At 41.6% G+C, this 13,992-nt stretch overlaps 1 protein-coding gene across 1 annotated transcript; it reads left to right on the top strand.

Moving 5' to 3' along the window:
• The first annotated feature begins 5,472 nt into the window (after positions 1-5,472).
• LOC129850499 (uncharacterized) lies at positions 5,473-13,561 on the top strand. The gene is made up of 13 exons (XM_055916884.1): positions 5,473-7,014; positions 7,190-7,211; positions 7,348-7,436; positions 7,540-7,617; positions 7,900-7,998; positions 8,088-8,166; positions 8,328-8,386; positions 8,580-8,619; positions 8,727-8,817; positions 8,903-8,945; positions 9,117-9,152; positions 10,918-10,985; positions 11,828-13,561. Exons 3-13 carry the CDS (start codon positions 7,407-7,409, stop codon positions 11,979-11,981), a joined length of 777 nt encoding a protein of 258 aa, XP_055772859.1. The 5' UTR covers positions 5,473-7,014; positions 7,190-7,211; positions 7,348-7,406; the 3' UTR covers positions 11,982-13,561.
• The last annotated feature ends 431 nt before the right edge of the window (positions 13,562-13,992 follow it).

The following is a 13,992-nucleotide window of genomic DNA, read 5'->3' as shown; positions in this document are numbered from 1 at the left end:
GTTCACTGTACCAAATGACCTGCACATTGTGGATCATGTCCAGCATGGACCCCTGTCCAAAGAACAACTACTCAGCAGATATGACGATGTATTCAACATGCCCGTTGAATCAGTGCCTGGGGAGGTACACTTTGAAGTGGATGAGAGCATTACTCCAGTCCAGTGTGCTCCTCGCAATGTGCCCATTGCAATGAAAGTGGCTGTGAAGGCCCAGCTGGACAAGTATGAGGCCGATGGCCACATGACATCTGTGACTGAACCAACTGACTGGATCAGCAATATGGTCATAGTGAAAAAAACAGAGAAGCTGAGGGTCTGCATCGACCCAAAGCATCTGAACCAAGCACTGAAACGATCCCACTACATCATGCCGACACAAGAGGATGTCCTCTATAAGCTTCCCAAGGCCAGGATTTTCACCTTGGTGGATGCCCGAGATGCATTCCTTCAATGCAAGCTGGACGAAGAAAGCAGCTTCATGACTACCTTCTGGACCCCCTGGGGTCGGAAACGCTGGCTCAACCTCCCGTTTGGTGTCTCAGTGGCGTCTGAGGTATACCAACGCAAGCAGCACGAGTTACTGGCTGGGCTCAAGGGCATTGAACCCATCGCCGATGATATCCTGATCGTAGGCTGTGGTGAAACAGACGAAGAAGCAGAACGCGACCACGATGTGAAGCTCCTGGCACTGATGGAGCGCTGCCGATCAGTTAAGCTTCGTCTTGGCCTGAAGAAGCCGCAGTTCAAGGTGAAAGACGTCCACTTCCATGGCCACATTCTCTCGGCAAAAGGCCTGAAGCCGGACCCAGACAAGGTCCAAGCGATCCTCGACATGCCAAACCCGTCTGATGCAAAAGGAGTACAGCGTCTCATCGGCTTTGCAAACTATCTTGCAAAGTTCATGCCACACCTATCAGCAGTCTGTGAGCCTCTGCGCCGGTTGCTGGACAAAGACACACCATGGCACTGGCTACCCAAGCACGAGGCCGCAGTGCAGGAGATAATCTCTGGCTTCATCCATGCCAATGTTGCGCTACTACGACGTCACGAAGCCTGTCACAATCCAGAGCGACTCTAGCCAAAGGGGACTTGGATGCTGCCTTATGCAGGAAGGCCAGCCCGTTGCGTTTGCCTCGAGAGCGCTCACCCCCACCGAACAAAACTATGCACAAATTGAGAAAGAGTGCCTCAGCATCGTCTTCTCCTGCCAGTGATTCCATCACTACTTATATGGTCGAGAGCTGGTCACCGCTGAAACTGACCACAAACCACTCATTGCCATATTCAGTAAACCTCTCCTCAACGCGCCCAAGAGGCTTCAAAGCATGCTCCTGACTCTGCAAAACTACAGCTTGAAGGTCATTTACAAGCCAGGACCTGAGATGTACATCAGCGACACACTGAGCAGGGCAACAGCACAATGTACAGGTAGAGGCACTGCCTATCAGCGGCAGGCCATCTGTTCGCTACAGCAGGAACAACAAGATGTTCAACAGATCAATCAGGCAGACTACTTAAACGTCACAGATCACCGCCTAGCCCAGATCAGGCAACATACTGACAAGGACGAACACCTACAGTCACTGAAGTCCATGGCTCTCGCAGGTTGGTCATATCTGAAAGAGGAGACACCTTTCACAGTGAGAGAATACTGGACCTTTCGAGATGAGATCAGTGTGCAAAATGGTGTCTTGTTCAGAGGTCAGAAGGTCATTATTCCCAAATCACTACGTCCAGAGATGCTTACCCGCATACACTCCAGTCACGTTGGAGGTGACGCATGCTACCGTCAGGCTCGTGAAACATTATACTGGCCAAACATGCAAGCAGAAATTAAAGACTTTGTCAGCAACTGTACCACATGCAACGAGTACGCTCATGAACAGCAAAAGGAAACCATGATGTCACACGAACTGCCCACAAGGGCCTGGCAAATCATCAGCATGGACTTATTCAGCCACAGACAAAAGGACTATCTTCTCATCGTTGATCATTACTCTGACTTTTGGGAAATTGAACTGCTCCCTGACTTGTCTGCAGAGACGGTCATAAAGCGCTGCAAGGCTCAGTTTGCAAGGCAAGGTCAGCCTGACAAGGTAATCACGGACAATGGCCCACATTTCACTGCACAGTTCAAGCGTTTCGCCTCAGAATGGGAGTTTGACCACGTGACCTCCTCTCCAAGACACCCAAAAGCAAATGGCAAGGCAGAATCAGCTGTCAAGATTGCAAAAAAACTGTTAAGCAGGGCCTTGCGCGACAGCAACGACCCATGGAAAGCGATCTTACAGTGGAGGAACACACCCACCGAAAACATGGACAGCAGCCCAGCACAACGCCTTCTGTCCAGACGTCTGAAGACTACTATCCCCGTAGCTAACAAGCTACTTGAGCCCTGCGTCATGGTTGGCGTCACGGACAAACTGCGTCACAGAAAGCAGCTCGCTAAGTGCTTCTACGACCGGACTGCTCGAGACCTACCAGAGCTGGAGGTGGGTGAAACTATAAGGATGAAACCGCTGCCGGGAGACCACACAGGACTTTGGAGGCTGGGCACATGCCTACAGAGAGTTGCACCACGTTCTTACCTGGTGGATGTTGGTGGCTCCCTCTATCGTCGCAATCAGGTGGATCTGCGCATAGCAGAGCAGACAAACCAGAACATGCCATACACTCACCTAGATAAGCTGGATCACAGTCCAGGCCTAAGGGTAAGGGGTGCAGAATTGAGACATGAGCCAACTGAAGGTGAAGCTTCTACCCCACCAAACTCTCCAGCTCGTGGCCCTAATCCTACCCCTGTCAAAGCCAATACTTACTCACGGGTGGGTCGGATGTGCAAGCCACCGGACAGGCTTACTCTGTAAGCAAAAGACTTAACTTGCTGTCTATTAATTAAAAAAATAAATAATTATTATTATTATAAAAAAAATAAAAAAAAGGAAGATGACAACTGAAGTAAAAAGAAAATGTCATGCTTTTCAATTGTTATGACTTGACTGTTAAGAACTCAATGTTATGCCGTTATGTTTGCACTTTCTATTGAAAAGGATGATGTTACGGAGTCTAGTTGATAGGTAATTGACTAGCTGGACTGTTCCCCAGACTCCAGGCGTAGGGATTTGTACAATGCTTAACAAGGCTATTGAACTTGACATTGGTGTCTGTCTTTATTCCTTAATCCGACATATCATACAGAAACACCTGCCTCTGATTGAGAATCATACCAGGCCAAACAAAACAACCAACATAGAAAGACGACCATAGATAACCCACCCAACTCACGCCCTGACTAAAACAAAGAAATAACAAATAAACTAAGGTCCGAACGTGACAGTATCAACAGATGTGTACGGTAGGGCCGCCCAATTTCGCCATTTTTATTAATTTTGGTTGTGGAACTTCTATCTCTAGATATTCTGAATAATGCAAATTTGTATGGCTTAACCATTTTTAACAAAGAAATCAAAATCTCCCAACTGGCTGATGATACTACTATTTTCTTATTAAGAGACAAAGACCATGTCGCCCATGCCCTTAATACTTTAACTGCATTTTCTATTGCATCAGGATTAATGCTGAATGTTTCTAAATGTGAAATCTTATGTTTATTTTTACTCTGATGATAAAGAAATAGAAAATATTCCTGTAAAGGACTGTGTTAAATATATCTCTCAAAAAAACACTTAGACAACATTTGAATTTCTCTCCTAAAATTAAGAGAACTAAAAATATATTTAATAATTGGCTACAAAGGGATCTTTCTATACTTGGGAGAGTACTTCTGTCCAAGGCAGAGGGACTGTCTCGTTTTGTGTACCTCTCATTATCGTTATGTGTAAATCCAGCTAATTGTAAGGAGATTAATAAGACCTTTCTTAAATTCATCTGGAAAAATAAGTCTCACAAACTAAAAAAATCTGTCCTTTCTAACAAAAGAGTTGAAGGCGGTCTAGAAGTGTTGAATTTTGTTGACATAAATAACACATCAATACTGATTCGATGTGGTATTTCATTCCAAACAATGTGTTTAATAAATTGGGAGGTCTTCAATTTTTACTGAAATGTAATAATATTCCTGAAAGATTACCTGCTAAATTGGCTAGGTTTCAACAATAAGCTTTAATGGCCTGGAAAATATGTTTCCTGCACAATTTTTCCCCTCATAAAGCTCTTTTGTGGAATAATTCAGACATAACTGTAAGGAATAAGTCATTGTTCTACCCCAGCTGGCATGAGAGGAATATTGACTTTGTTCTTGATATTTTCGACAAGGGTAATATTCTCACATATGAACAATTTATAACATTGAAAGAGTTTCCAATACCTTTCAGAGAGTTTATTTCTGTGATCAAAGCCGTTCCTAGTGGTCTAACTACACTTATGAAAACTCATCTTAATTTAGGGAATTGATCACAAAGTTTATCCAGAACTCAGATTGGAAGGCTTGGGCTTACTTGAGAGATCTTGTTGTAATAAATATATAAGACAAATTCTTCATTCACAAAACCAATTTACACGAGAGGAAAGTTTTTCTGGAACATGCTTATGTAACAGTTGTTAAAGTACTGTGTGAACGAGCCCTGCGTGCTCGTGCTCAAATCATTTTGATGCACTATGAGAGGTAGGCACGCTTTTTCTGTCGTCTTCAGAAAAGTTTGAATATTTTAAGCACAAAGTCATACACACAGTGTTTTGTTCATGAATAATGTTGTATATTTAGAGGTTACTCATAAGTGGATGGTATTGTTAAGATGCACTTGTAATTGTACTTTTTAGGATGATATCAACATTCTGAATTCAACATGTGGTTAGTAGCTAGCTAAGGTATTGGTATGTGTGAACGATGGCTAGCCCCTCAAATGTATTCAAAAATCATTTTGATGCACTATGAGAGATGCAGGATGCACAGAGTGAATTCTGCTTGATTAAAACTATCTGATCTCCGAAGTCCACGTCTATAGTCTCAATCAACCGCACACAACGCAGTTACAGCGGTGCAGTACAGCACCGTTTACACTTATTCCTGACATTGTCTGGAAAAATGCATGGTAAGACCTTACAAATATTGTATACCAAACAAAGTTAAGGAAGTGCACTTCTAAATTTTACATAAGATATATCCATGTAATTCTATGATATCCAAATCTGTGGCTATTGATGATGTCTGTGTTTTCTACGAAAAAGAAGGTGAGAATCTATTTTCACTTGTTCTTTGAATGTAAATTTGTCAGCATTTTGGGAAAACCTTGCAAAATACTTATTTACCATTATGAACACTGCCTATGTTTTTGACATGAAAGATATAATATGTTACTATTGCAATGATAAAATTACAAATTTTTCTGATTTAATTTAATTATGTTTTTAAAACATTAACCCTAGTGAATAACAACAAGAATAACATCTTCCTGAATTATTATAATAAGATATTTTCAGAGTGAATACAATTGCACAAAAATAATATATTTTTAGTATTATTTTATTGATCTTTTTTGTATGTTTGAGTATTTTCTTGTTAATACCTTTGTTTTGTTAGACATGTTTGATGTAGCAATGTAAGTAGATTTTTGTATTGTGAATAAAAAAAAATAATAAGAAAAAGACCTCGCAACAGTAACTAGGGGGCGCGGCTTGATAATGTCTCTATTATGACGTCACAAAGCATGCAGTTAAAAATAGAGTCTTGTGTATTTTGGTTCAGTCATCGATATGGATGTGTATGAAGAAGTAGGTGTACCGGAGTTTGGTGCTACCTGGCCCGCCATGACGATGCCCGACCAAGGAGTGATTGACCAATTTACCATTTTCTTCGCGCTTTTTCTTGGAGGACTAAAGGATGTAGGCCTGAGTACAAAACTAGACAAGGACATTTCCTGAACATAATGTGTGCTTGCTTGTATTGAAGTAGGCTAATAATGGTAGAAGTTTGAAGCGCTTGTGGCTGGTGTAGTCTATGGAGCTTAATGCAAATGTGAAATGGCTTTAGTTGAACGAGTAGTTAAATAGCAGTGGTGGAAAAAGTACCCAATTGTCATACATAAAAGTTAAGATACCTTCATAGAAAATCAAGTAAAAGTGAAAGTCACCCAGTAAAATACTACTTAAATGAATGTTTTTGGTTTTAAATATACTTAAGTATAAAAAGTAAATGTAGCCTATAAATCATTTCAAATTGCATTTATTAACAAAACCAGAAGGCACAATTTTCTTGTTTTAATTTACGGATAGCAAGGAGCACACTCCAACACTTTTACAAACAAAGTGTGTTTTGTGAGTCCGCCATCAGAGGCAGTAGGGATAACCAGGGCTGTTCTCTTGATAAGTGCATGAGTTGGACAATTTTCCTGTCCTGCTAAGCATTCAAAATGTAACAAGTACTTTTGGGTGTCAGGGAAAATGTATGAAATAAAAAGTACATTATTTAGGGCCTCCCCATAGGCGCAGCGGTCTAAGACACTGCATCGCAGTGTTGCGGTATCACTACAGCCTGGGGTTCGATACCAGGCTGTGTCATTACCAGCCGTGACCGGGAGTCTCATTGGGCGGTGCACAATTGGCCCAGCGGGTGAGGGCAGGGTTTTGGGGAGGCTTTACTTGGCACATCTCGCTGTAGTGGTGGGCCCGGGCGCCTGCAGGCTGACTTCGGTTGTCAGTTGAACAGTGTTTCCTTCGACACGTTGGTGCAGCTAAAAAGTAAAAGTACTTTAAAGTACTACTTGAGTAGCTTTTGGGGGGGATTTGTACTTTATTAAAGTACTTTACACCACTGGTAAATAGTACCCACAGAGATCCTTTATGGTAATCTACCTTTCTACCTCACTGACAGTCCATTCCATCTGATGTGAATTCCATAATAAATGGTAATGTGACAATTGTTTGTTTGTCCAGTTTCTCTTCTCTCTAGAAGAGGAATGGTTTGGAGCAACCCATCCTGGAGTGGGATGGGAGCTCACTCTCCCTGCTGTCCTGATTTTTTTTGGTGTGATATTCCTATGGAGGACCGTCCTTGCGGTAAACCTTTTGTATTATTACCATGTTACAACAATTTTCATACACTTCAACTTCCTATGGAAATGAAAGGAATTGAGGGAAAGGCTCATTTTGCAGTTTGATTGATCTTCTAATGATGTATGATGTAGTCCATGTTTGAACGTTGTTCTCATTGCCTTGTCTCTGTTTCTTATAGATCAAAAGCAGGATACGTCTATGTGAGTTTTCCTACCTTTCATTAAGTAGCTCAAATGAGGAGAAGCAAGCTTTTTTACTTACATTTTATACAGTAGATTTAGCTCCTTAGTCATGCCTGAACCAAGACTAATTTCATATTCCCCTCTGTATCTCCAGTGACTGAGACACAGCTAAACGTGAAACTCGCCCAGCTATCGAAAAAGAAATGTGACATAATGATTCAATTGTCTGAAATGGAGATACTGGTACGTTTCAGAAGCTAAGTCAGACCTGGGACATTCTGGACTTGAAAAACATATACTTTTCCATGATCATTGTAACTTCTGTTCTAAATCTGGTTGGTTTTAGTTGAAGGACTATGACGCGCCAGTGAAAAGGTTGCGGGCATGCCTGCAGTCCTCTCAGGAGGATAATCAGGATCTGGAGGTAAGCAGTCAGAGAACTCTTATTCCTAAACCCCTTTAACTAGTTTCCCTGCCCTCTACAGTGTATGACCAATGTGTCATCAGGTCTAATAGACTGACATTGACTAATGTTTAGTTACTGGAAATGTATGGAGTTCTATAGGTGCAAAGTCAAATTACATCTGAAAATGTATTTGAACTATTAACTCACGGTCAAAGTATAGTCCATTTATCAATTAGTTTAATTGTCATGGTCAGACGTTTATCACACAGTTCACATTGAGCCCATCTCTTTTATCCCAAGAATATGAAGAAACAATGGGACATCAGAGCTGGAGAAATGGAGGCATTTCATCTACAACTCCGGGAGCGTGTTGAACACATACAGAAACTGAAAGCTGTTGTAAGTCCATTACTGCTCAATCAAACTCACTCGTTTGGTATGATGATAAAGAGCTATCTTAATGGGGTTTATGTTATGGCTCCCAACAGTGGGGACTGATGGAACCACTTAAAGAGCATCACGGTGGGGATGCCAGGATCCCTAGTGGCACCAACACCCAATCTACCGGTGAGTAAATCACACAGTTTGATCAGCGTATAAAAAGTTTGCAAACTGTTTATCGACCTGCTAAGCTTACTTGTCAGGATTGTTCGAGGGTAGAAGCATGCAGGGTTATCGACAACTAAATGTGCATTGATATGTTGATCAAATAATCACCTTTGATACAGATATCAAGAGTGAGGAAAACATTGAGATCGAGGTCATTGTGATGAAGGATTCAACCTTAGTAAGTTAATGTATAGTCTGTGTAAGCCAGGAGACATTTGGTTCAGTTACTGAAATAAGTAGATGAAAAGAATGGGTGTGATTACAGAAAGGACCCTCTTTTCAGTTTACCCCAAAACTGTAAATACTATATATTTTACAATGGATCAGTAGTTTGCTGGCTCTAGCACTTAAAAATGCAGAATCTTCTACAGATCAAAACCACACTGGAGGAGGTGAACAGGGGTCTTCAGGGTAGGCTATGTTACAAACACACAACATATGTCCCACCAGCCAGAATCACTTTATTCTGTATTGATATTTTCTTTACTTTACATGTATGTCTGTTCACTTTGCAACAGACACAAATTGTCAGCTTGAAGAGAAGAATGCCGCTCTACATCAAGAACTCCACAGCACTGAGAAGATGTATAGACAGACTCTAAACGAGCTGTAAGTGGATTTTGATATTAGTTTGATCATATTAGGATTTGTTCTCATTCACATGACATGTACTTTGGCGTTTGTCTTTTCTCAGGACCAAAGCCCTGATTCAAGGCAAACATGAGGAAAAGCAACATGTAAGTAAGCCTAAGACAGCCTGCCAAATACTGATCCATAACCGCTCAATAGTAAGCTAAACTACGAAGTACTTAAACCAAACCATAAGGCCCAGTATCAACACTCGTATTGGGTTACGTGATAGAATGTCTTTGCACACATTTCTAATGCAATTTTTGTTTTCTCCTCAGATTGACACGCTACAAGATAAAATCCAGACCATATCTGTAAGGAGATCATTCACTTTAAAGTTAGCTACTGTAGTTGCACTAAGGTGTTATTAGCTACGTTTTGCTAGTTACTCTGTGTCTTGCTGTACACTAAGATATACAGTGCTGCTTGAATGTATGTGAACCCTACAGGGCTGCTCATTATTTTGCTATAAAATAAACATATAAAATCCTTATCTAAACCCCAATTCGTAATAAAAACATTCCAAGTAAGTGACAGAAACCCCCAAAAATATGATATATTTTCATTGTTTATTTAACAAAAGAGGTTTATTTAACAGAAACTCAGATTTGATGTGTGCAAAAATATATGAACTCCTTCAGTCAATAGCTTGTGGCACCTCCATTAGCAGCGATAACTTGGAGTAAACGTCTCCTATAGCCAGTAATCAGTTTCTGACATCTGTTTTGAGGGATTTTTGCCCACTCATCCTTACAGAACTCAACCAATTGAGTGAGTTTTGAGGGGTGTCTGGCATGAACTGCCTGCTTCAGGTCCTGCCACAGCATCTCGATTGGATTTAGCTCAGGACTTTGACTTGGCCAATCCAAAACACAAATCTTCTTTCTCGTGAGCCATTCGTTGGTAGTTTTGCTTGAATGCTTTGGGTCGTTGTTTTGTTGGAAGCACCATTTTCATCCCAGCTTTAGCTCGTTGACTGATGGCCTGACGTTCTATTCAAGAATCTCCTGGTATACCTCAGAATCCATGGTTCCCTTAATGATGTGGACTCATCCAGATCCAGAGGAGAAAAAGCAGCCCCAGATCTTAACATTCCCACCACCATGCTTGACTGTTGGGATAAAGTTGTTTTGGTGGTAGGCCAGTGTTGGGTTTTCCCCAAACATAGCGGTGTTGATTGTGACCAAAAAGGTTGATTTTTTAAAATGTTTTAATTAATTGGTCCAGAGAATTGACTTCCAGAAACATTCAGGTTAGCACAGGTGGTCTCTGGCAAAGTTAAGATGGGCAGTTTGGTTATTTTTTGACAGCAGAGACTTCTTCCTAGCATCCCCCCCATGAATGGCATTTGGATTCAGTGTTCTTCTTATTGTTGAAGCATGCACAGTTACCGGAGATGTAGCAAGGGAGGTCTGCAAATCTCTACATGTTATGTTTGGGTTTGCTTTTACCTGATTTATTATTGTTTTGTGGCTCTTGGGGATATTTTGGAAGGGCGTCCACTTCTAGGCCGAGTTGCTGTCATGTTAAATGCTCTCCATTTGTAAATGATTTACCTCACAGTGGACTGAGCTCAAATCTTTTTAAGATGATTTTATAGCCTTCTCCCAGACTGATGTGCTCTCACTACCCTCGTCCTGATGTCCTCTGAGATCTCCTTTCCTCTTGGCATGGTGTGCTTTTTATTAACCTGGATGGGTAACACCAAACTGACCAGGTTTCTTATCTCTATTATCATAGTCCCGCCCAAACTCTGTCCTAACGATCTCTCCTTTTATTGGTTCATTTGGTACCCAATTATTAACCACCTTATTCTACATACCTACTGATTTAACCAATGCAACTTGGGGTTCACTTATTTTTGCACCTGCACTAATTCCTTTAAAAACAGAAAATTCTACCACACGGATTATTTCTTCTACACCAACATATAGTATTGGTAAATATAAACCTCTTGTCAGATCAAAAAGACTGATTCTGATTAAATTAAGATTTTATGGTAAATACTAAAATAATCTGTAATTGAACAAGGGGATCACATACTTTCAAGTAGTACTGTAATTCATGTATTGTCTTTAGCTGAAAGCCTCTGCTGCCGAGCATGATCTGGCCATGGAGAAGAATGAGACAGCGCTACTCCGCCAGAGGTGAGTCCAACAGTCAATGAATTCTATTGAAATAGATTAGTGTCGGAGGCATGTCGAGTACTAAAACTCGACTCAGGACCATGCATGCTGCCACGGTTTCGGGGGGTTCGAGTCACTACTCGGCGTCTGTCCGTGTTCTTCCTCTCTGTCTTCATCCACATACCTGTCTCCCTAGCCTCTACTTCCTACTACAGCAGGAGATCGGTCTCCTTTAAAAAAAATGAAAGAAAATTTGATTATTGATGAGTGTACATCTGAATTGATCCTATAGAAAGGAATTTCATCCCATCCTTAACCCTAAAACGTCATTTACATTCTATGACACTAAAAGCTACAACCACAACCCCTTTTTGTGGTCAGTTGAGTGCTTATGCCACGCTCACGTGCTCCTTTCTAGGAAATACGACTGTTTCATTCATGTGCTTTTTGGTTGGAATAATTATCCAACCAATATGGTTTTAGCTAGCTTGATAAACTAACTGACGTTGCTCATAATTACCTTAGCTAGCATCCTTAACATTGACAATATGGCCAAACTAGCTACTTTATCAAATGGCAAATGTCGCCTAATTATCCATATTGACAAGGTTGTAGTTGTCAAAAACAGATTTGCTGTCATCTTTTGGTTGAAACGGGAAAAGGTCAGTGGTGAAACGTCACAACTCGGCAAAAACCTTTCTCAGTTTCCCACTTGTAATTCCGATTTGGAGGGTCGTTCAAGTGAAACTTCCTAGTTTGAACTCGGCATTTTCGATAACTATTATGGCACGTGAACGTGGTATTAGTCAAGATCTACCCTGTTAGGGACATTTTGGGCACTAAGACCTGTGATTTCTTTCTAGGATTGTTCAACTAACCTCAAAGAAGCTGAAAATAGGAATACCTGGGTTCCTGATCAAGAACATTCCCAAGCGCCCGAAAACAACCAAGACCAACAAGCCCTTCTTGAAGACCTGCAAAGTTCTGAAAGCTTTCAAAGCACTATTCAAGAGATGAAGGCAATGCATACAATTGTACATTTGGTGCAATTATTCTCAGGACACGGGGTGAAGCAGAGTACAATAAATAAATCCTGATGCCTTATTCCATCAAGAAGTCTTCTTTAAAATCAACCAAGCTAAATTGAACACGTGTTTTATGTAATTTATATGGTAGGTCTCATTAGATATCATCCAACTCTTTAAAAATGTCTTTGTATGCAGATTTCTGCTCTGTTGCCATTAGGTAAGATACAACTCCATGGGGCTTACCTGCCAAGACCTCCATGGAAGCCACATAACCCATCATTTACCAAAGCCAAATGATAGGACAATGATGAAGTCTATTATCTAGGTCTCCAGGGCTATTTTGGTGACGGGAAACCCCCACGTGAAGGTCGATTTGTCCCCACTTTGCAACCCAGACTCTCTTTAGGGACCTGAGCTGCCCAAGAAACCAAAGCATCTGGACATTTTAACAGTCGCAGATGGTTCACTTAAATGCTTTGCGAAGAAGCACGAGAAGGACAAGAGTGGACGAATAGATGTCCATTCAGCGAGACGCGCGAGTTAGCCTAGAAACAAAGGGAAATGTAGGCCTATACTAATTTATGAAAATAAGAACAAATCCTCTTTCTCGTGAGTGTTGCGGGTGTAAACTTGTCTTGCATAAACTTATCTTGGAGGATTGCATACGGGTAAATTAATGTATTTAAATGTTTGACTCGAGTACGAGAAGAACAAGAACAACATTTCCCCAACACATTAGATTTGTGCAGGGTAAATACTCATGATAATGGCAAAAAGATGTAATTAAAACTAAATGTATAAGCCTACTTTGGGGAAACAAATGACTAAATATCCTATAGGGAAATAAGGAGACCCAACAATAGTGATTAGTGAAATTCAACAATGTGCTTTAGTAACGACAGAGACACACTGAGTCTGCTTCGTCACACAGTATAATAAGTGTTTGACTTAAATTGGGTTTAACATAAAAACGGAAGTTAATTGCCTATTAAAGAAGGCACGTTTAAATATAGATGCTCTGGTGTCTGGTCCCTTACAGATTGTTAGGCCTATACATTTGATTCCTATCTGATGTGTGTTCATACCACTCAAGATTTTATGTTGAGCACTTGTTGGCCTATGTTCCTGAGTTGGTTGTTGGAAATCATTTTGTATGCAGTTGAGAATAAACATACACTGCTCAAAAAAATAAAGGGAACACTTAAACAACACAATGTAACTCCAAGTCAATCACACTTCTGTGAAATCAAACTGTCCACAATAACTTTCACATGCTATTGTGCAAATGGAATAGACAACAGGTGGAAATTATAGGCAATTAGCAAGACACCCCCAATAAAGGAGTGGTTCTGCAGGTGGTGACCACAGACCACTTCTCAGTTCCTATGCTTCCTGGCTGATGTTTTGGTCACTTTTGAATGCTTGCGGGGCTTTCACTCTAGTGGTAGCATGAGACGGAGTCTACAACCCACACAAGTGGCTCAGGTAGTGCAGCTCATCCAGGATGGCACATCAATGCGAGCTGTGGCAAGAAGGTTTGCTGTGTCTGTCAGCGTAGTGTCCAGAGCATGGAGGCGCTACCAGGAGACAGGCCAGTACATCAGGAGACGTGGAGGAGGCTGTAGGAGGGCAACAACCCAGCAGCAGGACCGCTACCTCCGCCTTTGTGCAAGGAGGAGCAGGAGGAGCACTGCCAGAGCCCTGCAAAATGACCTCCAGCAGGCCACAAATGTGCATGTGTCTGCTCAAATGGTCAGAAACAGATTCCCATGAGGGTGGTATGAGGGCCCGACATCCACAGGTGGGGGTTGTGCTTACAGCCCAACACCACGCAGGACGTTTGGCATTTGCCAGAGAACACCAAGATTGGCAAATTCGCCACTGGCGCCCTGTGCTCTTCACAGATGAAAGCAGGTTCACGCTGAGCACATGTGACAGACGTGACAGAGTCTGGAGACGCCGTGGAGAACGTTCCGCTGCCTGCAACATCCTCCAGCATG

This window comes from Salvelinus fontinalis, unplaced genomic scaffold (assembly GCF_029448725.1).
Source record: "Salvelinus fontinalis isolate EN_2023a unplaced genomic scaffold, ASM2944872v1 scaffold_2092, whole genome shotgun sequence".
Classification (NCBI taxonomy): Eukaryota; Metazoa; Chordata; class Actinopteri; order Salmoniformes; family Salmonidae; genus Salvelinus; species Salvelinus fontinalis.
Note: the sequence above shows the minus strand (reverse complement) of the source record. Positions and strands in the feature narration are given on the sequence as shown.

Bases quoted from the DNA above. Each gene is read 5' to 3' on its own strand.
- LOC129850499 (XM_055916884.1), top strand. From the start codon at position 7,407: ATGATTCAATTGTCTGAAATGGAGATACTG. The intron at 7,618-7,899 runs GTAAGCAGTCAG...TTTTATCCCAAG, and splicing joins AGGATAATCAGGATCTGGAG to AATATGAAGAAACAATGGGA. The intron at 8,387-8,579 runs GTAAGTTAATGT...AATCTTCTACAG, and splicing joins TGATGAAGGATTCAACCTTA to ATCAAAACCACACTGGAGGA.